The sequence below is a fragment of the Netta rufina genome (genome assembly GCF_964035555.1).
Source record: "Netta rufina genome assembly, chromosome: 1".
Lineage (NCBI taxonomy): Eukaryota > Metazoa > Chordata > Aves > Anseriformes > Anatidae > Netta > Netta rufina.
The window spans coordinates 154,035,238-154,059,688 of NC_140123.1; the positions used below are offsets into that span (position 1 = coordinate 154,035,238).

Below are 24,451 nucleotides of genomic sequence, written 5' to 3' on the forward strand. Positions count from 1 at the left end.
TTTTTCCATCACCTGGGCCCAATTCACAGAATCACAGAATCACGGAGTGTTAGGCATTGGAAGGGACCTTGAAAGATCATCTAGTCTAGTCCCCCTCGTAGAGGAGAAACACCCAGGTCAGGTCACACAGGAACACGTCCAGGCAGGTTTTGAATGTCTCCAGAGAAGGAGACTCCACAACCTCTCTGGACAGCCTGTTCCAGTGCTCTGTCACCCTCACGGTTAAGAAGTTTCTTCTCACGTTTAAGTGGAACCTCCTATGTTCCAGCTTGCACCCATTGTCCCTTGTCTTATCATTGGATGTCACTGAGAAGAGCCTCGCTCCATCTTCCTGACACTCACCCCTTACATATTTATAAACATTAATAAGATCACCCCACAGTCTCCTCTTCTCCAAGCTAGAGACCCAGCTCCCTCAGCCTTTCCTTCTAAAGGAGATGCTTCACTCCCTTAATCATCCTCGTGGCTCTGTGCTGAACTCTCTCAAACAGTTCCCTGCTGTCACCACAAGGAGTGAGAGAGCACTCTTACCTGCGACTTAAGAAAGCACTTGTAAAGGGTTTCCGCCTTGGTAAACTGTATGTAATGCACCAGGCCATATGGATGTTGTGGCGTCTCATCATCTGCTGTTGGCTGGACATACTGGTCCTCCAGACTGCCCCTTCTGCTGGGGAAGGTGACCTGGCAAGAGGTGGTGATGGCACTATCATAGAATGGTTGTGGTTGGAAAAGACCTTCAAGATCATCTTGAAGCCAGGGATAGAAGACTAGGGCTTAATCAAATTAATGACTTCTAAATAAAACAATCGTAATTATTAAAGCCAGAAATGGAAGAACGGGGGCTTGCTTAATTGCATTAAAATAGATATTGCTGAGTGTCTTTGCTTACTACTGTGCAAATTAACTGAAACAAGGAGTCTCGAGGCCCCTCACAGAGGATGTTTTGTGACAAAATGGGGAACCTGTCTCAAAAAACAGATGAGATAGACCTTGTGGTTTGGACAAGAGCCAAGGAGCAGCTGAGTCTGTACAAAGGCAGGGGGTCAGCTAGTGGTGATGAAGAAGAATTATCAGCTTTCATCCCCACGACCCCCCGATGACCACCAGCAGAAGGCACTGCACAAGCGCAGATGGGAGGAGTTTATGGAAAGGACTTCTTGGAGCTAATTGTAATACAAAGTGGGGATAGGTTATGCATATGTGTAGGCATATTGGGAAACCTCATGCATCTGTAACTCTTTACTGCATATAACCAAAGCAAGTTGCCATGTTAGGGTGCGTATGCCTTTGGGAGCTATCTCGCTTGTGCCCGGCGCCAAAATAAACCACATACCTACTTTATTACTCATGTGCTTGGAGTTGTAGAGTTCTTCCATGAATCAATCTAGTCCAATCTTTAACCTCATACTTACAAGTCCACTGCTAAACCATACTACTAAGTTCTACGCTATCCTCCCAGGCTTGTGGAGGAACCAAACAGGTAGCGCAGCTCAGCACTGAAAGGTAAATTTAGTGGTGGAGGTAGGGGGTGTAAATACTTAAAACTGAAGGATTTATCTCCCAGACGGTTAAATCTTTGGGGGTTTAAATCTCCTACATCTAAGAAGGCTGTTACGTGTTCACATGTAAGGTAGGACGTGCTGTCAATTAAAAAAATGTGACGGCCAAGCAGGTGGCATTGCCTTTGCCAAGGAAGGTTCTGCCAGAGGATCGTGAATCAGTAAGGGAGACTGGCTGCTTCCACACAGGAAGTTATAAAACTGTGTACATTCAGGGCCTGCTGCCAAAACGTGACACTCCCAAGAATGCAATTGCTCTCATGCACCCATGATGGCCGCACGGATGATGGTCTCCATTTCCCTCTCCCGGCAGAGCCGGGCAGGCTGTTCCCCGCCTCTGGGTCTGCAGCACGGAGGGGGCGGGGGGCACCCGGCTCAGCAGGGCGGATGCTGCCTCCCCTGCTCGCCTCAGAGCAGATCAGTGAGGGAGCGGCACTTTTTTCCCCAGTAACCCCTCCCAAGCTGGCCGAAGCCATCTTCCCGCCCTACCGGAAATGTCCCTGTGCTCTTACAATTTCTTGCTCTTTCTCAGTTTTATTTCCCAGGAGGTTCAGTTGGTGCTTCCCTCAGTAAGCTGCGGCTGCCTGGGTTGCCATGTTCCTCAGCACCTCCAGCCAGGGGCCAGGAGGCTCTCTCCCATCTGGGGCCAGCTGCAAGCCCTGGCATGAGCAGGTCACTCCGGATATGCGCCATCAACTTGTTCATAAATTGTGAGTAGCTAATAACAAAATAATCCTCAGTCTGTCAGATGATTTGCTTGCTGCTTTGTGTTGCCATCCCTTTGTGTTGGTGCTGAGGCCCTGGTGAAGCCAGGGATAGAAGAATGGGGGCTTGCTTAATCAAATTAATGATTTCTAAATAAAACAATTGTAATTATTTGTCGTGGTTCCGCTCGAGTGGGCAGCCGAGCTCCACCACAGCCGCTCTCTCACTCCCCCTCCTCAAAGAGGAATGGGGAGAAAATACGATGAAAAGGGCTCAAAGGTTGAGATAAGGATGAGAAGATCACGCAGTAATTATTGTAACGGGCAAAACAGACTCAGCGTAGGGAGATAGTAAGATTTATTGCTTATTACTAACAAGCTAGAGAAGTGAGAAACAAAGGAAAGAAACCAAAAGCACCGTCGCCCCGCCCATCCACCCTCTTCCACCTCCTCCCCCCGAGTGGTGCAGGGGAACAGAGGAATGGGGGTTATGGTCAGTCTACAGCGCTTCTTCTCTGCCGCTCCTTCTCGGTCACTCTTGTCCCCTGTGCTGTGGGGTCCCACCCACGGGATACAGTCCTTGATGAACTGATCCGGTGTGGGCTTCCCACAGGCAGCAGCTCTTCCAGAACTGCTCCAGGTATGGGTCCGTACCACGGGGTCCATCCCTCAGGAGCAAACTGCTCCAACCTGGGTCCCCTACGGGCAGCAGCTCCTGCCGGCTCACCTGCTCCTGCGTGGTCTCCTCTCCACGGGCTACAGGTCCGGCCCGGAATCTGCTCCAGCAGGGGTCTTCCACAGGCGGCAGCCTCCGTCGGTGCAGGGCCACCTGCTGCACCGTGGTCTCCTCCATGGGCTGCAGCATGGAGCCCTGCTCCACCGTGGTACTCCATGGGCTGCAGGGGGACATCCTGCTTCACCAGGGTCTCACCACAGGCCGCAGGGGACTTCTGCTCTGGCACCTGGAGCACCTCTCCCCCTCCCTCTACACTGACCTTGGCACTTGCAAGGCTGTTCCTCACTCCTCTCACTCTCCCAGCTGCTGTGTGGCGCAGCGTATTTTTTTCCCTGTCTTAAATATGCTCTCACAGAGGCGCAAAACAACATCGCTTTTTGGCTCGCCTCTGGTGAGCAGTGGGCCCTTAGCAAACATGGGGCAGCTTCTAGATCCGTCTCACAGAAACCACCGCTATGGCCCCCTGCTACCAAAACCTTACCACATAAACCCACTACATTATTAAAGCCAGGAATGGAAGAATGGGGGCTCGCTTAATTGCATTAAAATAGATATCGCTGAGTGTCTTTGCTTACTATTGTGCAAATAAGACAAAACAACGAGTCTCGGGGCCCCTCGCAGAGGTTTTTCCTGACAAAATGGGGAACCTGTCTCAAAAAAACAGATGAGATAGACCTTGTGGTTTGGATGAGAGCCAAGGAGCAGCTGAATCTGTACAAAGGCAGGGGGTCAGCTAGTGGTGATGAAGAAGAGTTATCAGCTTTCATCCCCACAACCCCCCGATGACCACCAGCAGAAGGCACTGCGCAAGTGCAGATGGGAGGAGTTTATGGAAAGGACTTCTTGGAGCTAATTGTAATACAAAGTGGGGATAGGTTATGCATATGTGTAGGCATACTGGGAAACCTCATGCATCTGTAACTCTTTACTGCATATAACCAAAGCAAGTTGCTGTGTTAGGGTGCGCATGCCTTTGGGAGCTATCCCGCATGTGCCCGGCACCGAAATAAACCGCTACCTACTTTATAACTAATTTGCTTTGATTTGTAGAATTCTTCCACGAATCACTGGTTTGGAGACAACTTAATAGCTTGTGTGCTTTTTCTTCAGAGTCCAAGCCATATTTCCTATTCGTGACCCTGCAGCACTGAAGGATCGACGGATGGAGAATCTGGTGGCATACGCTCGGAAGGTGGAAGGCGACATGTATGAATCGGCAAATAGCAGGGTGAGATGCTGTCCTCTGTCATCATTTGCACATCTCTGAGCCCCCTCGGCAGTGACTGGGGAGGAGGAGGAGTGGAAATACAGACGAGTGTCCCAGGCTGAGGAAGAGCATGTGCTGGGGCTGCTGGCTTCAGCCTGGTGTGCTGGGACTTGGGGTGGTGCCTGTGGTGTTGTGCTGTGCTTGAGACTTGCTGGGGTCTTGCAAAGGCAGCACGAAGCTTCATGACAGTACCTGTAAAGGAAGAGCTTCTTTCCCCTTTCTTCCCTCACCCCCTCGATTGATTTGATTACTTTGATTACTGTGACCCGCTGCCTTTACTTAATGCATCTCCTTTCCTGACTTGTGCTCCTCCCCTGCAGGCAGAGTACTATCACCTGCTAGCTGAGAAGATCTATAAGATTCAGAAGGAGTTGGAGGAAAAGCGAAGAATCAGGCTGCAGAAGCAAAACATGATACCAAATGCACCAGGCATGCCACAGGCTCCCATGAATCAAGGGCCCAACAAGGGACAGCCTCAGCCAGGAATGTCTGCAAGTAAGAACAGCTGGATTACTTACTACTTGGTGCAGCACGACTGTGTACTGTCTTTCCCATATACTCTTGAGCATTTTGCCCACATCGTTTCACAGATACTTGGCTCAGAGAAGAATTTAGGAAAATTATTAGAGAAGGAGATAGGAAAAGTGAAATCTAATCTAAATTTTGGGGCTTGGTTTCTTGAGATTATCTGTACTGTTACATCCTTAAAGACAGCAACTAACGTTACAAAGATGCAGTGTTGTTGAGACAGTGAGAGGCAGTACCAGACATGCAAGGTAGCCTTCTACCATCTGACTTTACGGTCATCTGTCCATTATATGATAATAGATACAGGACCCTGGTTCAGGAAACATGAATGTAGATGTAAGGAAGCCAAATTAGAAAGGGTGGTTCTTCAGTGCGTTCTGATTGAGAAATGCGTATGAAGCTTCTTGGCCAGAAAGCTGGCCCCATACAAGGATAGCTGGAGCAACACTATAGCTGCACATATAGCTCATCTGCTTCACTCTGGGATGGTGCTGAGGCCAGAAGAAGATGTGTGGAGGACTGGGATGAGTGCCTGGAAGGTGCTACTCTGCTGGCGAGGCTCAGAGTGCTGGAGAGCGGTCAGGCTGGAGCACACTCACTCCTCTCCCCAAGGACGTGGACATGTGCACATTACCGCTTGACACGTGGCAACTGTGAGCGTGAGACATTACAAGTAATGTTGCATTAAAACCTATTATTGTTAAAGAAAATAGAAATATTCCTTAGTCAATTTAAATTTGATTCAAATTAAAATGAAACTATTTAAATACAATTATTTTTCAAAAAGTTTTATTAAGAAGAGCAACAAGATACAAACAGCTATGGGATGGGGACTATCTTTAAGCCTGTCCTGTGTCCATACAGGACTCATTTTTACTTGGGCTTTCAAGGCTTTCAGCCTTGAGTCAGCCTGTCCATGACCTGAGGGAGCAGTGCTGCTTATTCAGCTCTGGGAAGCAGGGGCTACACACCAGCAATAGCTCCTAACATGTTGCATGAAAAAAAATCACTGCAGTAGAAAGATTTAATGAAGTTTTAATTTGGTATTGGTGTCTTATCTGGAACCATCTTTTTTGCCTGTCATGCAGTACACTGTCTTCTAGCAGTATGTGCAGGAGAATAGCAGGCTTTATGATTTAGTTTGTTATCAACTGCGTTGTTTAAATACTGTAAAAGCAATTTTCTCTTTCTTAACAGCCCTGGAGGATTGTTTTGGAAACCTGAACCTGGAGGACCCCACATGCTACTGAAATTTGCCAATCAAGTTGCACGCATTAGGCTCTGCAAGCTCACCACCACCATACCTCTGTAATTAGGATAGCCCTATCCATGATTCTCAACGTGATTCAATCCGATAATGACTCTCCTTTGCGTTTAGAGTGATAGGCTGTAGCCTCCTGTTAGAGCCTCTGGATTGTCTGAAAGCACGATCCAGGTGTAGCTGTAATATGCATAAGCCTTTGAACTAACCTTTTGCATGCTACTTTATTTCAGGCTGCAACTAAGACAATATAACCGTACGCACAAGAGAGGAAGCGTGCACGTGGTTCACATGCTATTTGCTTAGATGCGCACTACAAAATCTGTGCAGTGTGGAAACATTCAGTACTTTTTTGTTTTGTTTTTCACAATGTCAGCACAATGAAAGTGGTAAAATGAAACGAACATGAAATAGAAGGAACTCCAGAGGGTGTAGGTTTTGCATGGAAGAGAATCAGTGCTAGAGATACGGAGAGATACTTGTTTCTTTCCTTTTCTTGACAGTGAGCTGGAACAAGGAATGTTTTTAGCAGTACGACTAAGACCACAGTGCTTCTCCACCGGGAAAAAATAACCCAAAGGGGCAGACTCGTACTACGAAGAAGCTATGCCATAAACGCACAGAAGCTTTAAAATAAATCACACCGCTTTTTACCAACGATCTGTTTCTGTCTGAAATCTCTGACACCGAGTGCTCGCCCCCCCCCCCCCCTCACGCCTCTCCCCTTGCCGCCATTTTCCTGCCGCCCGCCGTCATGGCGGCGCCCCCTGGGGCCTACAGTGCCCATGGCGCCCCGCGGCGGGGCCGAGCCCCGGGGCTCGCCGGCTCCATTTTCTCCGCCCGCTGCCACTCAGAGCCGCGGCCGGGGGAGGGAGGTGCTCCGTGAGGCGGGCTGGCGGCCATGGAGCAGGAGCGGGAGCGGGAGGGGAACGGGGAGGTGAGCGGCGGGACGGGGATGGGGATGGAGGGGAGCGGGGGGGGCTCCCGCTGCTGCAGGAGGGGCTCTGAGGCGCCGGGGTGCGGGGACCGGGGCCGGGCGGCAGCGCTGGGTCCCTGCGGGCTGGAGGAGGGGGAGGCCGCAGGGAGGGCTCGGGGGCTTTTGTGAGGCTGCCGAGGGGTTGTAGGGCGCCAGGAGCTCTGGTTTTGGGGGTGGGCTCGGGGGAGAGCGGTTAAAGGCTGGGGAGCCCGGGGTGGGGTGGGGTGGGAGGCAGGCGGCGTGCAGGGGGTGAGGGCTCGTGGCGCTGCTCGTGTCTCTGATAAGGCTCCCGAGCCACCGAGCAGGGGGGATTCACCGCTGCGAGGTGAGGGACCCGCTGCTGAGCCTTTGGTGTTGGCTGCTTGGATGAGCGGCTGTCCCCTGGCGCCTCTCCTTGCGGTTCTGGTCTGCCTTCCCGTGCCCTCTCCCCGTGCTGCTGCTGGCTTCTTGCTGCTTGTTTCACATAGAGTCCTCTAGGTTGGAAGAGACCTCCAAGATCACCCAGTCCAACCTCTGACCTACCACTAACCAGTCCTACGCTAACCCATATTACTAAGCTCTACATCTAAACATCTTTTAAAGACCTTCAGGGATGGTGGCTCAACCACTTCCCTGGGCAGCCCGTTCCAGTGCCTAACAACCCTTTTGGTAAAGAAGTTTTTCAATGGCTAACGCCTTTTCCCAGCTTCTTATGCTCTTATTTCTAGCCAGGTTCAAGATTTTCCTAGTCCGAGGATCAGTCACTGGGCTCCTCTTCCTCCCCTTCTGTCCCTGCCTCTCTGCTCTCTTGCTGTAACAGGGTGGGACCTGTCCCCGGCTGGCTGCAGTAGCGTGAGGAGCTTGTGAAGCTGTCTAGGTGTAGAGACATCTGGTTGTACGGAAAGGCTGGAAGGCCGCAGTCTCCTGCGTTTTGGTATAAAACGTCTGGTTTTAAAGCAGACTGGTTCTTCTGTCAGGTGGTGTCTTCCTTATGCCACAAGACCTCATCTTTGGAGCGGACGGAGGAGGAAGGTGAGGAGGAAGAGGAAGAGGACGACTTGGACATCTTTGGGGGTTACGACAGCTTCCGGAGCTACAACAGCAGCGTGGGCAGCGACAGCAGCTCCTGCCTGGATGAGTCCAGCGATGATGAGGTGGTGGACAGGGAGGCTGGAGAGCTCCCGACCTCCCCTGTGCACCAGCCACCCGCGGGGCGGATCACAGAGGACAGCGGCTCTGAGCCAGGTACTGCACTGCCTGCCTGTTCTCCTGTGCGAGATGGAAAGAATGAGGGCTGAGGGAGGCTGAAATGCAGGACTTTGTCCTGAACGTGCTCTGGGAGCAGAATCAGACTGGGACAACGTTTTTTGGGTTACATGGGGGAACTGCTATGCATAACATGGGCAGCTCCTCTGGGCTTAGCTCTGTCCTTGTAGTGCGTCAGCCCTGCCAACTGCTCACACCTTTCTGCCTTCCCTCTCAGCTGTGTGCGAGATGTGTGGCATTGTGGGAACCAGGGAGGCTTTCTTCTCCAAGACCAAACGTTTCTGCAGTGTCTCCTGCTCCAGAAGCTACTCCTCGAACTCCAAGAAGGCCAGCATCCTGGCCAGGCTGCAGGTGAGTCAAAATCCTTCCTCTGTCCCTGGTGATGGAGCAGGATGTCCCGGTGTGCTGGGGGTGGGTGGCTGCTGTCCAGCGAGATCACAGCCTGCCGTTACCAGTGCTTTGCTATTTCTGCTCAACGTCCCTAGAGAAAGCACACCAGCTGAGAGGTGCTGCCTCCTAGAAGCTGGGGAAGAAGATATTTACTTGCTGCCACTTCTTGTGCCTGCAAGCATTAATAAAAATGGTAGCCACTCGGAAATCCCCCCTGGGAAGAGGTGCATCCCCTGCTGGCCAGTTGCAGGAACTGGCTTCCTCTCTCCTCCTGTACCACTAACGTTCCTTCTTTTGTAGGGGAAACCGCCAACAAAGAAAGCGAAAGTCCTGCACAAGGCAGCCTGGTCGGCCAAGATCGGGGCCTTCCTCCATTCTCAGGGCACGGGGCAGCTGGCAGATGGGACGCTGACGGGCCAGGATGGTGAGTGCAGGCAAGGTGTGAGGAGGTGCAGCTGCAAGAGCCACAGGGACGAGGACGTTTGGAGGGCTCTGAGTGTGAGCTCTGTGGTCCCAGTCCCACCAGGTGCTGGCTTACAGGCTCCCTGCTGCTCCCAGCTGATTGCTGCCCCCATGCCCACTGGGGTTGTATTTAACTCGAGTCATTCACGGGTGGGTTTTAGGGACAGCCAGTCCCTGTAGCGGGCGGAGCAGCAAACTCGGTTAGGCTGTTAGCCAGCTCCCTGCGTGCTGGGGCAGAGTGCTGTGTCCCAGAGCAGGCCCCAGCCTGGCTGTGTGCTGGAGTCCAGGGGTAGCTGAGTGCTCTGTGCCTTTTACTAACCTCCTCACCTGACTTTCCTCTCTTGTGTCTGCTCGTAGCACTTGTCCTGGGCTTTGACTGGGGAAAGTACCTGCAGGAGCATGGCTTCAAGGCAGCTCCAGTCAGCTGCTTCAAACATGTGAGTCCTTCTTGGCTGTGCCACACGGTGTGCGTGGGACACGTTGTATGCACGGGGCTCCCCCGTGCTCCTCTGACTGGTGGGGAGAGACCGGGGAGAGGGGTTTGGAGCTGCAAGGAAGGAAGCTGGGGTTTCCTCACAGCTAAGAAAGGGAGTCCGTGAGTTTTGGGGGAGGAAGCAGAGGCAGATTTGGTAAAAACACTGCCAGTGGTGATAGGCAAGGGCTGGGGGCAGGAGTAGGTGTGACTGAGGTGGGCAGGAGACAGATCCCTGCTGCCTGCACAGTTTGTGTGGGTGAGCACAGCCCAGGGTGGGGTGCAGGGAGGAACTCGTCCAGGCCTGGCAGCAGCTGCCCCTCCAACAGCTCTGCTTCCTCTGGCACTGACTGCACTGGCGAGCCCTGTGGGCTGAGGAGCCAAGGCAGAGAAATGGAAGGAGGGCAGGTTTTAGGTATCATAGTAGCTCTATCCTCTCTGCGTGTTAAACTCACTTGTTCTGTTCTTTTTTTTTTTGTTTTCAGTTGATTTGTTAAAGTCATTAATATTAACAAAATAGTGTTTTCCTTAAGTGTAGATCAGGAAGATAGGGCAGTTTTATTGATAGTTGGGGATTTTGATACTACAGAGGAGTAGTACGAACAAATTGGGGATTATAGGACAGCTGGCAATGAAACAGAGCAACACTGAACTACAGTGTTGTGCCTTTTGGGGTCCTCAGTGAACACCCCAAAGAGATGTTTGGCACAGTCCGGTTGCTGCTGGCAGATACGGGAGGGGCAAAGCGTGCCAGTCTGCGTCTGAGGTGACGTTCTGTCAGTGTCCCTCTCCCATTGTGGCTGCCTCGCCCCCTCAGGTGCCGCTCTTCGATCAGTGGGATGACGTGGTGAAAGGAATGAAGGTGGAAGTGCTGAACAGCGACGCCGTGCTCCCCAGCCGAGTGTACTGGATCGCGTCCGTCATCCAGACCGTAGGTACGCCTCCGGCGCGGCTCCCGGCCGGCTGCTGAGGGAACCTGCAGAGAGCAGAGCAGAGCTGCTCAAGCGAAGCCTCAGAGAATCACGGAATCATTAAGGCTGGAAAAGCCCTCCAAGATCATCTGGTCCAACCGCCCCCCTCCCACCAGTGTCACCCGCTAACCCATGTCCCCAAGCACCACGTCCAACCTTTCATTAAACGCCCCCAGGGGCGGTGACTCCACCACCTCCCTGGGTAACCCATCCCAATGCCTGACTGCTCTTTCTGAGAAGAAACGGCTCCTCATTTCCAGCCTGAACCTCCCCTGGCACAACTTGGGGCCATTCCCTCTAGTCCTATTGCTCATTACGTGTGAGAAGAGGCCAACTTCCAGCTCCCCACAGTTTCCTTTCAGGCAGTTGTAGAAAACAATGAGGTCTCCCCTGAGCTGCCTCTTCTCCAGACTAAACACCCCCAGTTCCCTCAGCCACTCCTCACAGGACTTGTGCTCCAGGCCCTTCCCCAGCTTCGTAGCCCTTCTCTGGACATGGCAGTTCTGCTGCCAGAATGGTTGGAGAAGCTCTGATAACCTGTGCAGAGCTCTGAAGGCCATGCTGTAGGGAATAAGCCTGTGGTACCCGACAGAAGAGAAAGTCTTGGTCTCTAACGCCTTTTTCTGGTTGTCTGCTCTGTCCTGGCAGGGTACAGGGCCCTCCTGCGGTACGAGGGCTTTGAGAACGACGCCGGCCATGACTTCTGGTGCAATTTGGGCACGGTGGATATTCATCCCATCGGCTGGTGTGCCATCAACAGCAAAATCCTGGTACCACCACAAAGTGAGTGGGGGGTGAGGGAGGTCAGCACGTTGGCTCAGCGCTGTGGCCGTTCCTCCTGCTGACCCACACAGAGGTTGTTGGGCTTCGGCTTTGGGGGAACTTCTTGGTCCTACATCCCAGATGGTGCTTCTGAGCAAAACAATGGCTCCAGCCCTTGCTCAGCTAGCGGTTAGGAGGGGGATGCTAATTTAGCAGAATTCTGGCAAGCAGATGCGCTTGGTATGGCTCACGTGTTTGCTGTAACACCACAACTTGAGATGAGCGGAGCTGTATGTCTGCTTGGCACAGTCCCTCCTGTAGTGGTGATGTGGGGACAAGCCTGCAGAACGGTGTCCACCTTGAGAGCAGGTGCAGGATTGGAGCGTGAAGAAGGCCTTTTAATGCAGATGGACTCCGAGATGGGGTGGGGGAAGGAGTAGGGCAGTCCCTTGGTCGTAAAGATGTGCTCTCTCCCTCTGCGTGTCCAGCTATCCACGCCAAGTACACTGACTGGAGAAGCTACCTCATGAAGAAGCTGGTGGGAGCCAGGACCATCCCAGTGGATTTCCACATCAAGGTAAATGTGAGAAGCTGTTGCTCTGTGGAAATACAGCCGAGAGGTACGTGGGGAACACTTCTGGTCTGATTCTGACCTGTGCAATGCCCGTGTACCTCCTTCAGCCCCCGTGCCCTGGCAGCACAACTTCTCCTTTGGGGTCTTGGTGGTTTTACCTTGCTGGGCAGCTGAACTCCACCGCCACCGCTCTCACTCCCCCTCCTCAGAAGAGGAGGGGAAGAAGAAAAGGAAAAAAGAACTCAGGGGTTGAGATAAGGATAATTTAATTAAAGGAAAAGTAATTATTAAGGGAAAATTATTATTAAGGGAAAAATAAATTAACTAAAGGGAAAAGGAAAGGGGGAGAGGGAAGGAAAAGGGGAGGGAAAACAAGCAAAGACCATATGGAAGCACAGAGAGAGAGGAAAGAAACTACTCTGTACTTCCCAACAATGAGTGATGCTTGACCCAGAGGGGCACCGGTACCCTCAGGGTGTGTGGGAGCAGCTGTGCTGGTGCCCTTGATAGCTCCTGTTTTCTTCGTTACTTCTCTGGAAGCTGAAAGATTGACTGCTGCTTGTTCCTGGGCCTCAGCTTGTAGCTGAGAGTTCGTGTCATGGAAGGGAGGTGCTAGAGGGAGACAGGTGTTGTCGGGATGTTTCTCCTCCCAGCATCCCACTCCCACTTAATGAGCAGAAGCAGTGGGGATGGGGACCTTCCCTCTGAACTTCTGGGGTCAGGTGTTGGCTGGTTTGGGTGGTCTGTTTTGAACAGTGGCTTGGTTTCACAGCATTCTGGGACCACCCAGTGCCAAAATGTCAGGTGTTCTATAAACATCTCTGACTATTTGTGGATGCGTAGGGCTAGGCTGCTACCAACAAACTGCAGGTCTCCAAAAATCAGCCAGAAGGCAGCCAGCGGCTCATTGAGCGTGCCTGCATCTTTGGGTCAGTCTGTACAGGATCTCTAGCACTGAAGCTGGCAGATCATCACGTTGCTCAACCTTTGAACACAGTAAAAATGTGAAAGCTGTCCTGTGTGGGGCAGGCAGCCCCCTGTCCCCCCTGATGAACTCACTCCCACGTGTCCCCTCCCAGAGGTGTCTCCCAGCCAGTTTGGGGCCGTGCAAGGCTGTGTGGGGGCAAAGCTGTTCTCTGAAGTCTCCGGGAAGGAAGACACGGGGTGGGATTGATCTCGCCTCCTCTGCTTGTTGTTGCCAGATGGCGGAGAGCATGAAGTACCCGTTCCGGCAGGGCATGCGGGTGGAGGTGGTGGACAAGAACCACGTGTCCCGGACGCGCATGGCGGTGGTGGACACGGTCATCGGGGGCCGGCTGCGACTCCTCTACGAGGACGGGGACAGCGACGATGACTTCTGGTGCCACATGTGGAGCCCCCTCATCCATCCCGTGGGCTGGTCACGGCGAGTGGGCCACAGCATGAAGAAGATAGGTAGGGGTCAGGCCACCGCACGCATCTGCTGGCTTGCTGCCTGGGTCCTGCTGTTAACGCCGGGCTCAACGTGCTGGGAGGACCTGACGGATAAGGTCTGTGCAGCCACGTCTGCCGCTTTTCCACCTAGGTAGAGAAAAGGTTGGGACAGGGGATTGGAGGGTTTCTTACAGGTAGTCTGTCCCCACGCTGTGCGAATGCAGAATCTGCAGTAACGTTGTGTTTGTTGTCTTTCTGAGAAAATTCATCCTGGTTTCTGTAAGACCAGATGCCACCACGTGGGTTTTTCCAGAGACCGTTTTTCTTGGTTTTGTTTTTTTTTTCCTTCTGGACTTAGACTCAAGCCCCGTTGATGCTTTGATTTGTGTCTCCCTTGCTGCCTGTCCCTGGTGATAACAGCTGCATTTTGGGGTGCTACCACTAGTGCTCAGGAAGACTGGGCATTTGCTTTTGAGCAAGCGCTGTATTGAAATTCACGTTACAGGAAGATGTAGAGGGACTGACCTGTTCTTATTACCCATCTCTGATTTGGCTCTTCTACAGCTGTTAGATTCTCAACAGATGATTATGTTTTCTTACTGTGGTTGCTGCAGGTTTCTTAATTCCCTTTCCCCTCTTCCATTCCTCACAGAAGAAAAGCGCAGTGACATGGCAAACCATCCCACCTTCCGGAAGATTTACTGTGACGCTGTCCCGTACCTGTTTAAGAAGGTAAGACAAGTCTCGCTTTCTGCGGTGGCCACAGCGAAGGAAGCAGTGGTGGTTTTCTTTGTCCCCCTTCCAGCCATAGGGCAGTAAGGTGTTTGGGGTGTCAAAGCTGTAGTTGGCCAGGGGAAAAGGCAGAATAAAAAGATAAAAGACCTAGAAGACAGCATCAGATTGAAGGGCTCAATTTAAGGGCTCCAGTCCTTGGAGCTTTGAGCAGGAGAGGCAAGGAGATTGCTTGGGAGACACCAGTTGAGACCTAGGGCTGGATCATACTGGTAGGGACTGAGATCAGGAGGCTTTGCTGCAGCTGTGACTGGCCAGAGCCCTGGCAGGAGCTTGCTGGCGCAGAGACAGCGTTGCACTGGCTGCCTCTGTGTAGTTTTCTTCTTTCTTTTCCCCTCCTGACTTGGGCTGAGCCAAGTGAAGAAGCCCTGATCCTGTCTGTAGGGGGGCAGTTGATGTTGATGTCGGGATGGGGCTGTCCCATGCCCCTGGCAGTACTGAGGTGCCGGACTCTCCCGTAGGTACGGGCTGTCTATGCCGAAGGCGGATGGTTTGAGGAAGGCATGAAACTGGAAGCCATCGACCCCCTGAACTTGGGCAACATTTGTGTGGCCACGGTTTGCAAGGTGAGTTTGGGGCAGGGGGAAGGAGGTGCCCTGGCTTCACCTGAGACATCACAGCCTCTAGGTTTGTTCTCTGATGCGCTCCGGTTCTTGGAGTGCATAAAGGGAGGCATCTGTAGCATCCTCCTGGAGGAGAGAAAGGGCTGTGGGAAGGGTGATGGGGTGTGTCTTTATGGGCAGCACTCACGGGTTTGGGAAGCTGAGGAGGGTTGCACCTCCAGCCTCTCCTGATGAGGTGGTGGAGAGCTCTGCTCCTGTGCCTGAGTTGGAAAGCAAATTGCTCTGCCAGGTTTCCTCAGTGAGGTGCTTTGCGTCTCCTGGAGCAGAGCACTGACCTGGACTTTTTTGCTCCCTCGAGAAGCTCTCAGAGAACCCAAGAGTGGACTTTGATGTGTGGGGTTTGGCAAGGGAGTGCCAGGAAAGCCTTCTGTCTGGCAAATGTTCCCTTTGGCCAGTGCTTGGAGCTGCAGCGAGGTTGGGGCAGGCATGCCTGTCGTGTTCGGTAGGTACAAATTGCCAGCGAGTGACAGGAAGGGACAAGTCCTGCTGCTGTAGGAAGTGGCAGTTCTGAAGGCAGTGCCCTTCCCTTCAGCCCAGTAACAAACTGGTTGGTAACAACCTGACTGGTGTAGAGGCTCTGGGCTGCCAGGAGTCTGGTTGTGAGGGAGAGCAGCGCTCCTGCCTGCTTACAGCCGAGCCTTTTGCACAAAGCCATTAGTGTTAATTGCAGCCCTGCAGTAGTTGCTGCTTTGGGGTTTAGCTTGTGCTTGCTAACGTAGCAGGAGAAGCTACCACACATCCTGAAGCAGTTAACGTTGCATTTTGTTATCTAGTGGCAACAGTGATCTAGCTGTGGGAGCTCTTGGGGGAATCTGTTGCCAGGAGAGACTTTAGAGCAAGTGAAGCTCTTCATTTATGCCCCTCACCTCCTGTCTTAGGTCCTCTTGGACGGCTATCTCATGATCAGCATTGACGGAGCCACATCTGACGACGGCTCGGACTGGTTCTGCTATCACGCTTCCTCCCACGCCATCTTCCCTGTCAACTTCTGTCAGAAGAACAGCATCGATCTGACCCCTCCGAAAGGTGAGATTTGGGCTGTGGTCTAGGGTACCAACCTGCACACGGAAGCCGCTGGATGGGCTTTTCTGAGAAGCGTGAGGTTCAGGTGAAGCAAAACCACGAGGTCCCACCCTGCCTGCTTTGGGGGGAGATAGGGCTGGCTGGGGAGAAAGCCAGGCCGTCTGAGCTCTGCTGGTAAACCAAGTAGTGGTACTTTGTGGATTGAAGTTACATCTCCTGAGGGCATTAGCGTTGGTCAGGATGAGTGGGAGAGGTGTACAATCCCCAAACTGAGTAAATCCCTTTGTGAAAGGGCAAGGAGGGATGAGCAGAGCTATTGCTACGTGACTCAGTTGTTACAAGTAGCAGGAGTCACCACTTCTCTTCTTGCATGAATAAATCTGAGACAGAAGGATTGCATCTCGAGATTTTTTTGCAGAAAAATCAGAGTGGATTTTACTGCCTCATCTGGCCATACCACAAAAGGCCTGCTCTGAAGTTCTTCGTTGCAGCACTTGGTGCAGTGCTGTTCTGTCGTCTTTGACGTTGCTTCTAGTGGGAAAAAGATTGGTTTTAGTGGTTTGCTTTCACCATGCTTCTTCCTGCCAGTTCCTTCTCCTCACCTTTCTCTGTGGTCTGGATGTGTGACTGACATGGGCGTTCAGTGCTGCATCTTGTACAACTTCCCTGTTTGCCCACTGGAGGGGGTTGCTGGACTGCTGTGGAGTCTGTGCCTTAGATTGAAGTCCAAAACTAGGCCGAATGTGCCAGTTAATGAAACTGCTTTGGAAGCAGTTGTAGTGGTTCCTTCTTGCCCGTTCTGCCTTTTCCCTCAGCTGGTCTGCCCAGTGACTGCCTTTTTCCTTCTGACCAATTCTTCCTCCTGCAGGGCAAGATGCAAAGACCTTCAACTGGGAAACTTACCTGGAAAAGACTAAATCAAGACCTGTTCCAGCACGGCTCTTCAACACAGTGAGTGCTGCCTGGGAGAAGAGATGTGTAGGGATGTTTGCAGTCAGCTAGGTGGAGCACAAGAGCTCTGGCTGTCAGCGTGGCTGAGGTTGGAAGGGACCTCTGGAGGTCTTCTTGTCCAAACCCCCTGCTCAAGCAGGTTGTACAGGACTGTGTCCAGACATCTTTCACAAATCCCCAAGAAGGGAAACTCCCCAGCCTTTCTCAACCTGTGCCAGTGCTCAGCTGCCCACACAGTGATGTGTTTCCTGCTCAGGTGGAACCTCCTGAGTGTTCCAGTTTGTGCCCGTTGCCTCTTGTCCTGTCACTGGGCACCACTGACAAGAGCCTGGCCCCACCCTGTTTGCGCCTGCCCTTTGGGTGTTTATAGACCTGGATAAGATCACCCCGAGCCTTCTCTTCTCCAGGCTGAGCAGTCCTGACTCTTTCAGCCTTTCCTCACACCAGAGATGCTCCAGTCCCTTCATCATCTTCATGACTCTTTGCTGGATTCTCTCCAGTACACCCATGTCCTTGTACTGGGGTGCCCAGAACTGGACCCAGTGCTCCAGGTGCAGCCTCACCAGTGCTGAGTGGAGGGGAAGAATCCCTTCTCTCTACCTGCTGGCAACGTGCTTCCTATTGCAGCTCAAAATACTGTTAACATACTTTGCCCCACGGGTGCATTGCTGGCTCATATTCAACTTGGTGTCTACCAGGACCCCCAGGTCCTTTTTTTGCAAGGCTGCTTTCCACCCAGTCAGTCTCTTGCATGTGCTGGTGCCTGGGGTTGTTCCTCCCCGGGGGCAGGACTTTGCACTTCCCCGTGCTGAACTTCGTGGGGTTCTTGTCAGCCCATTTCTGCAGCCTGTCCAGGTCCCTCTGGACAGCAGCACACCCCCTGCTGTGTCAGCTGCTCCTCCCAGTTTTGTGTCATCGGGGAACTTGCTGAGAGCGCACTGCCTTGTCATCCAAATCCTTAACGAAGATGTCGGACAGGGCTGCTCTCTGCTTCCAGTCAGCACTTCTGAGGAGATCTCCAAGTAAATCCCATGTCTGGCTGCTCAGGGCAGCCACTGTCACACCTTTGTGGATGTCGTGATGTCTCTGAACCTGCAATTTTGCGGTGTTTCCTGGTGCTCCAGGCTCTTGGTGGGTTCTGCACCACCTGTTACCTGTGGTCATGCTGCTGTTTGGGTGGAAGTAGTCTGGTTGGCATCAGAAAAACTGCTGCAGTGGTGAGCCTGTGCTTGTCTTTAGGATTTTTCCAGCGCTGCCTCAGGCTCTGGGTTTGATCAGGTGTCTCTTAACTGCTGCGTGCTGCTCCCCCAGTTCAGGATCTGTTTTCTAAAGGCTGGGCTGAGATTCTCTAGGGATGCAGCTGGTCTTGGATCCGTTCAGTTGTCCCCTCCTGCTGTAAGCTGGCTGGAGGGGCATCGAAGTGGCTTGAGTTTGGGCTTTTTCTGTCTGCTTGCTGGACGTAAGCCTGTAGCTGCTCCAGGGTGCTGCCGTCCGGATGCGGGTTTGGACTGGCTGCAATTGCCTTGGGTTTTCCTCTTTTTATCTTTTACGCACCCAGGACTGCCCAAACCATGGCTTCAAGGCAGGCATGAAGGTGGAAGCGGTGGACCTGATGGAGCCGCGGCTCATCTGCGTGGCCACGGTGAAGCGCGTCGTGCACCGCCTGCTCAGCATCCACTTCGACGGCTGGGACAGCGAGTACGACCAGTGGGTGGACTGCGAGTCTCCAGACATCTATCCCGTGGGGTGGTGCGAGCTGACGGGCTACCAGCTCCAACCCCCCGTCGTTCCAGGTGAGCTCAAGCTAGAGGCGAAGGTGGCCTTCCTCCTTCGCCGTCAGCGGCTCCTCCTTTTGGGGCCTCGTGTGGAGGAGCAGCTTGCTGGCTTGGTCTGTGCTGGCTGCCACCAGTCTTCCTCTGCCGCCACAGCCTAGCAGCTGGTAGAGGGGGGAGTCTGTGGCAGGGAGAAAACAGGCTGAGGTTTGAGGTTGGCTCGGGTTTCCCTCTACTCCCTCACCCGCACACCAACAGAACTGCTCCTGCTGAAGTTGGGTAGGGTTCCAGGCGGTCCTGACCCCGCACAGCTCCCTCTTACTAAGCACACCGCAGCCTCGGCCGGGTCGCAGGGGCAGCTTGGCCCCTGCTCCCTTTTCTTATCAATTCTCTGACTCAGTCTGTAAAAGGTAAGAGCATCCCTCTCTCAAGAGTTTGTTCCTTTCCTGGTCACGGGGAGGCCATTGCCTCACCTCTGTAGATGTTCTCCTTGTCCCAGGCAACGAATCTTGTTTCTCCACTGTCCCTGCCAAATCTGTACGGGGCCTCTCTCCCCTGTGCTGGGGGAGCACAGGACAGCGACCGCGCTCCAGCCTCGCTTTCCCCCCAGCTGGTTGTCTCGGGAAGAGGGCAATGACTCGGGGGGACGGGTGTATCTTGTTTCTCGCTTATGTCACTTCATCCCAGTTACCTACTGGTTATGGGACTTGGCTTTCGTTTCCCTCTCGTCTCTATGACAGAGCCCACAGCTCCAGTGAAGGCCAAGGAGGTGCCCAAGAAGAGGAAGAAACCCTATGGAAAGAAGAGTGAGTGATGTTTGATTAGCGCCCTCCCGCTCGCTCGCAGGCTGGGCCCAGTTAGAGGAACCCTGTCTATGATCAGGAGCAGGAGAGAGAGAGGCCTTGTCTTGCTGTGGATGCTCTGAGTCAGCCGTGGGTTTGACAGCTCAGCTTCATCCTTCTTAATTACCCCGTTCCCCAAGGGCAGAGAGCTGTGTGTGTGGGAAGGATCTGTCTTGCAGTCTGTTCTGTCGGCCGAGGCGTAGATGGCGCTTGCTTCCAGGCGTGAGGTGTGCTGCTTTCCCCACTGTGTCCGTGGTCGGAGGGAGATTCTTCCTTGCGACTGGAGGGTAGCGAGCCAGCAACCCCGGCTGCTGTGTGCTGAGGGAGAGAAAGCCTCGAGGTGGCTGAGGAGGCGAGCTGTGGGGCTGGACCGTGTTGCTGTTTTCATCCTGTCGTTGTTGTCGTCAGTGTTGCAGTCGCTGTGGCGAATCGTGTAGGCGGGCAAGGGATTCCTTCCTGGGGGTGGAGGGGAAGGGACATCTAAAGAATGTAAAAGACATTCGACCTAAATAAAAGCATCAGCTAAAACTGAGAATATTAATGCTACAGTGTCCGTGCCTTGGAGCCACCGTGCCCAGTTTTTAGGGCTAGACCCAGACAGGTAAGCAAAGCTCTTAACTGACTCCAGCAGGACCGGCTCCTTGGAACTTAAGCACGCGCTGAAGTGCCTTGATTTAATGAAGAGGAGCATGTTTTGAGACTATCGATCTAGTTTTCCTTCAGTAGGTGATTTTCTTGGGGTAACCAGTTGGCAGCTAATGACCATGTAGCTTGCTGGTCAGTTGTGCTGGTCCCTGGCATATGGCTTCTCGGTGGAGCAGGGGTGCTGGTTTTCCAGGGGAAAGGAACTCACTTTTCCCTATGCTGTTATCTCCTTTTTTTTTTTTTTTTTTTTAAAGGAAAAAAGTTACCTGCTAAAACCCGCACGATCAAGCAGACCGTCAAGAAGCCTTCTGTCTCGAGGACGAAACGAGAAGCAAAAGCTGCCATCAAGGTTTTGCCAGAGCCACCACCCGATGAGAGTAAGGGACCGAGTTACTCAACCCTATAACCATGTACAGCTCTCGTGTACACCTGATATGTCCCTGACAAGCTGTGCTTTGTCCTTCCTCGCTCCTCCAGAGGCAGAGACTGCTGCTTTAGAGCTGAAAGAGCAAGAAAGCCTTGGCCTGCTTTCTCTGGGAAGGTTCTCCTAGGAGGCTCAATGGCATCACTACAGCGGGATGTCTCGATCCTGCTGCTGCCTGCTGAGGGCCTGGCTGCCCTACTGAGCAGGCTGGGGTTGGGGGAGGTTGTTGGGAAGGAGATGGACGTGTCAGAGGTGTTTGTCACGTCCTGCTCCCTCTAAGGGCTGTCACAGCGTATCAGCACTGCCCATGGTGCTGAGCACCAAGGGATGTGGTGACCAGAAGAGCATCTGGTGGCCGGGTCACCTGCCTGGCCTGGCAGGTGCTGGGGAAGGGGGTGGGTGAGGTGCTTTGTGTGCACGGGAATGGAGCCTGACAAAGGTCCCAGTTACTCATAAAGGTTTAATTTCCCCTTTGTGTGGACCCAGGCAGGTAGAAAATGGATCGCACTGACTTTTCCTCTATTTATGCTCCTCTCCTCCCCGTCTCTTGCTAGTCATTGCCGTGCAGGTGAAAGAAGAAACCATCGACCCCTCGCTGCCGGAGTTTGAAGCCACTGAGCTTCCCGTTCCCATCAGCAGCATAAAGCAAGAGGTGACGGACTGATCCTGGGGTATCCCGCAGCAGCCTGTGCTTCATCTCGTGGCTCTTTGGGGAAGGCAAAGGGAAGCAGAAGACCGAAAGGGCCTTCCCTTTTTGAGGCAGCATCACAACTCTGCTTCCTTGTCGTGGAAGATCGCCCCCAGACTTGGAACTAAGCCCTAGGATGTGGACTCCAGAAGAGCCACAGGCTCGCTGAGGGGCGTGACTGGGGGGCTGCTGGGGTTGTGTGTGCCCGGCACCAGAGGCACCTCTCTGAGCAGAAGCCCCTGACGGGAAGGAGGCTGCCAGAGCACGAAGGGGTAGTCTGGGTTCTTGGCCATGGCTGGAGGAGGTGACCTGCAGGCCGAGATGGTGCATGCAGGTCGTGTGCATCAGGGAGTCGGCTGCTCTCGTAGGATATCTGTGCTGTGCTCCCTGGCCTTGGCCGTACAACCTCTGAGAAAGTCAGGACAGGAAGAGTGGAAAGAGGTGAGAAGTTGGAAAGGAATGATGATGCCTCTGGAGGAAGCAAGAGAACTTCGTGTGTCATCGTTTCCTCCTTTTGAACCCAGAACTGCAGAGTATGTGGTGCACAGTTTGAAATTTTTATTTTTTAATACTCCTACTGTAAATTTGATCGATGACCTGTGAAATAAACTAAGGAAGAAGTCACGTGCTTGTGTGCTGTTTTCTGGTTCACCAAAATACCAGGGCTAACTAAAAGGGGGAGGAAAAGAGAACTTGGAAAGGTCGATGTGGCAGCAGTGGTGAGAGTCTTAAATGTGGGTTGATGTTTGTTCCTGTGAGCTTTCTGCAGGTGAGTGCCTCGCCTGTCCTTGCCACTGTGGGCCTTGTCTGGCTGCAGTGCACGTGTCTTGTCAAGCGCTACAGGAGAATGACGGCTGCTCGTGACTGCACCTTGGTCACGAAATGGCTGCCTTGGCCCTGCTCTCAAGTTCCCAGCCCAAAACAGTTCATGTTTTGCATCGTGGGTCAGGGGGAGGAAAAAAAAATTTGGCAAGCTAACAAGCAAACTGGTGGAAGAGACTGGGAGTAATTAAGTCTTCTTTTGCCCTTATAAAGAGGCAAATGGAGACTTTAACTGGAGGGGGAAGAAAAGTTTGGGGATAGCAGTGAAATACAAGTGGGAAAGTGGTGGAGGGTCTGTACCAAACCTGGTGAGACCTGGGCTGTTGTGGCTCACCCTTGGGGGGGGGCCTGGGCTACTGAGGGAACCTCTGCTTCAAGGAGAGGAGTCAGGAAATGAGTGGGGTGTTTAAAAGGCAGGTCCTGGGGCTTCCCTGCCTGAGGCTTACCAGCTTGCAGTAGATGGCTTAAGGCAGGAGGATCCTGTTCTAGGGCAAAACCAGAGTTTTCTCTCTCCCCCCTCCCTCTTGGGTGCCACCTTTCCCCAGCACTGGGAAGCAGCTGGGCTTTTAGGGCCACTTGTCTTTACAGGAAGACGATTTGGCTTTCTTCTTCCTCTTTTTGTGCTCTAAATGTTCCATGCCTCAAATGATCATTTAAGGGATATAAGTGTTTACTTACCGAAGCCTTCCCACTCTGAAGAAAATTCACACTTTAAGAAGATGGATAACAGTGTGGCCTTTTTTTTTTTGCCTTTAAGGTAATTTTCTTTTTTCTTTTATTTACATATATATATTTATATGTATTTAACAGGCTCTGTACTAATTTTCCTCACAGAATGACTAACAGAAATACATGTATGACCAACAGAAATATGACCCTTGTGCACCTTTTGTAGTTAATTAATTAGGTCAACTCTAACCACTAAGCCCCTTGTCAGGCTATTTCTATTAGAGATAAGGAGCAATTGACCTTAAAACTCTGAAGCCAGGTAGGTGAGCCTGTTCCACAAGGTCTTTCTTACATTGATTCTAAGCTCCTTTCTCAGCCCTTAAAATAAATAAATAAATAAAAATCTCAGAAGCTCGAGTGCATGCAGGTAAGCTTGACTTTGAAGAAAGTTCTTAAGCACTTGTTAAGATTGAACAACAGGCTGTGTGAAAAAGTTGACTTAAAGTGAATTCAAATTTTGCCTTATAAGTAGAAACAAATTAGGACAGGTCGGTCCCAGGTTGATTGGTCAGTCCCAGGTCTTTTTAACCCTAAATCGTCAAACTGAAGAATTTCTAGTCAATAACAGTGGCTGAAAAAAATCTGGATAAAGGCAGTGTGATTTAACACACAACACTAGGAGTATTTCAAACGACTCCTTTGTATGATTACTTGAGAGGACGATATAAGACCGGAGATGTCTGAAGTTTTTTAACTTCCTAAACAAGGCAAACTAGAAGTGATATTAGAAGAGAATAATAAAATTCCTGCACTAGGAGATATCTTTTTGGAAAAACTATAAATAGAAATCCTCATACAGCTATCTGTCTCACTGATTTGTCATCAAACATTTATATGATTAGATTATGGTTTATTCAGGAATAGGCTTCTGGAGTCCATAAGACCCTCAGAAACCACTGGAACTTTTCTGAACTGTGAAAGAGGCACACCTACCTCTTTTTATTGTTAATAGGCACTTGCATGTCTAATTTGTCTTGTACTGTAATGAGATTTTAGTACTGGAGTGGCAAAGCATAAAAACTACTTAACTATATTTTGAAAAAAAAAAGAAAAAAAAAGGGTCTAAGTCTGGTCTGGTAACTCAACAAAACTCTAAATTCTCGGCTTCTGAGTAACAGATTCAGCCTGATCCCACAGGCTGCATTTCATTCCCTTGATTAGCAGAGCTTGAGAGCACTTCTTGGCTGGCAAGTCAAGTCACCATGGAGCAAACTTTGTGTTCTGACTCATAAATGCTCTTTGCAAATATCATTATCAGGCATTGGAATAAATCCCGCCTTTGGCTTTTCATTGCATTTTTAACCCCCCAGAAGGATTGAATGGACCAAGACATTTTTTACGTGTTACTGGTTGTTTGATGTGAATAATTTCCTGTGGGACACAACTGTCATACTATATTTGATCAGCTCTTCTGAAGAAATTTAGAAAACATGTATAGCCTAGAAAAGTTAGCTTTTGATATGTCTTTTTGCTTCGTGATGCAAGACAACTGTAAATCTGCTGATTTGGAATAATAGGAGACCCGTTCCATGGGCAACACCATTTACAGCACATACTAAGTTTAGAAGCCTAATGATGTCAAACACAATCAAGCTATATAATGAAAGCAATTAAAGGTGAATGCTGTAGGACTCACAGATTGGTAGACTTAATTAAATAGATTTAGGTTACTACCTGCTTCGTTATCTTCCATATGATAATGGTTAAGTCATATGGAAGAAAATAGAATTCTGTTTAAAACACTCCTCTTCATACAAATCCAATGATAACTTTGCGATTTCTGGGTAATACAGAATGAAGTATTTGTATAAATAAGTACC

At 51.6% G+C, this 24,451-nt stretch overlaps 2 protein-coding genes across 5 annotated transcripts; both read left to right on the forward strand.

The window, feature by feature from the left end:
- The first annotated feature begins 1,915 nt into the window (after positions 1–1,915).
- Positions 1,916–6,712, forward strand: LOC311209222 (histone acetyltransferase p300-like). 4 transcript variants are annotated; one of them, XR_014618391.1, is made up of 5 exons: positions 1,916–2,269; positions 4,110–4,227; positions 4,587–4,761; positions 5,992–6,229; positions 6,559–6,712. XR_014618391.1 is itself a non-coding variant. In XM_084286458.1 (4 exons), the coding sequence occupies exons 1-4, from the start codon at positions 2,154–2,156 to the stop codon at positions 6,042–6,044; spliced, it is 462 nt and encodes a 153-aa protein (XP_084142584.1). In that variant the 5' UTR covers positions 1,916–2,153; the 3' UTR covers positions 6,045–6,712. The 4 variants fall into 4 exon arrangements, 2 of the variants coding, with proteins under 2 accessions (XP_084142584.1, XP_084142585.1); XR_014618392.1 differs by having other exon boundaries at positions 5,992–6,102; XM_084286458.1 differs by having other exon boundaries at positions 5,992–6,712.
- A 244-nt stretch (positions 6,713–6,956) lies between these two features.
- L3MBTL2 (L3MBTL histone methyl-lysine binding protein 2) lies at positions 6,957–21,684 on the forward strand (the record flags this gene model as incomplete). The annotated part of the gene is made up of 17 exons (XM_084305829.1): positions 6,957–6,992; positions 7,988–8,255; positions 8,494–8,627; positions 8,967–9,090; positions 9,486–9,565; positions 10,418–10,535; positions 11,220–11,354; positions 11,822–11,910; positions 13,110–13,341; positions 13,973–14,052; positions 14,574–14,678; positions 15,614–15,761; positions 16,627–16,709; positions 18,268–18,502; positions 19,222–19,287; positions 20,223–20,345; positions 20,947–21,684. 17 exons carry the CDS (start codon positions 6,957–6,959, stop codon positions 21,054–21,056), a joined length of 2,166 nt encoding a protein of 721 aa, XP_084161955.1. The 3' UTR covers positions 21,057–21,684.
- Positions 21,685–24,451: the final 2,767 nt, after the last annotated feature.

Excerpts from the sequence above, each read along its gene's own strand:
- LOC311209222 (XM_084286458.1), top strand. The coding sequence starts at position 2,154 with ATGTTCCTCAGCACCTCCAGCCAGGGGCCAGGAGGCTCTCTCCCATCT. Across the intron at positions 2,270-4,109 it reads CATCAACTTGTTCATAAATT|AGTCCAAGCCATATTTCCTA; the intron begins GTGAGTAGCTAA and ends CTTTTTCTTCAG. Across the intron at positions 4,762-5,991 it reads TCAGCCAGGAATGTCTGCAA|CCCTGGAGGATTGTTTTGGA; the intron begins GTAAGAACAGCT and ends CTTTCTTAACAG.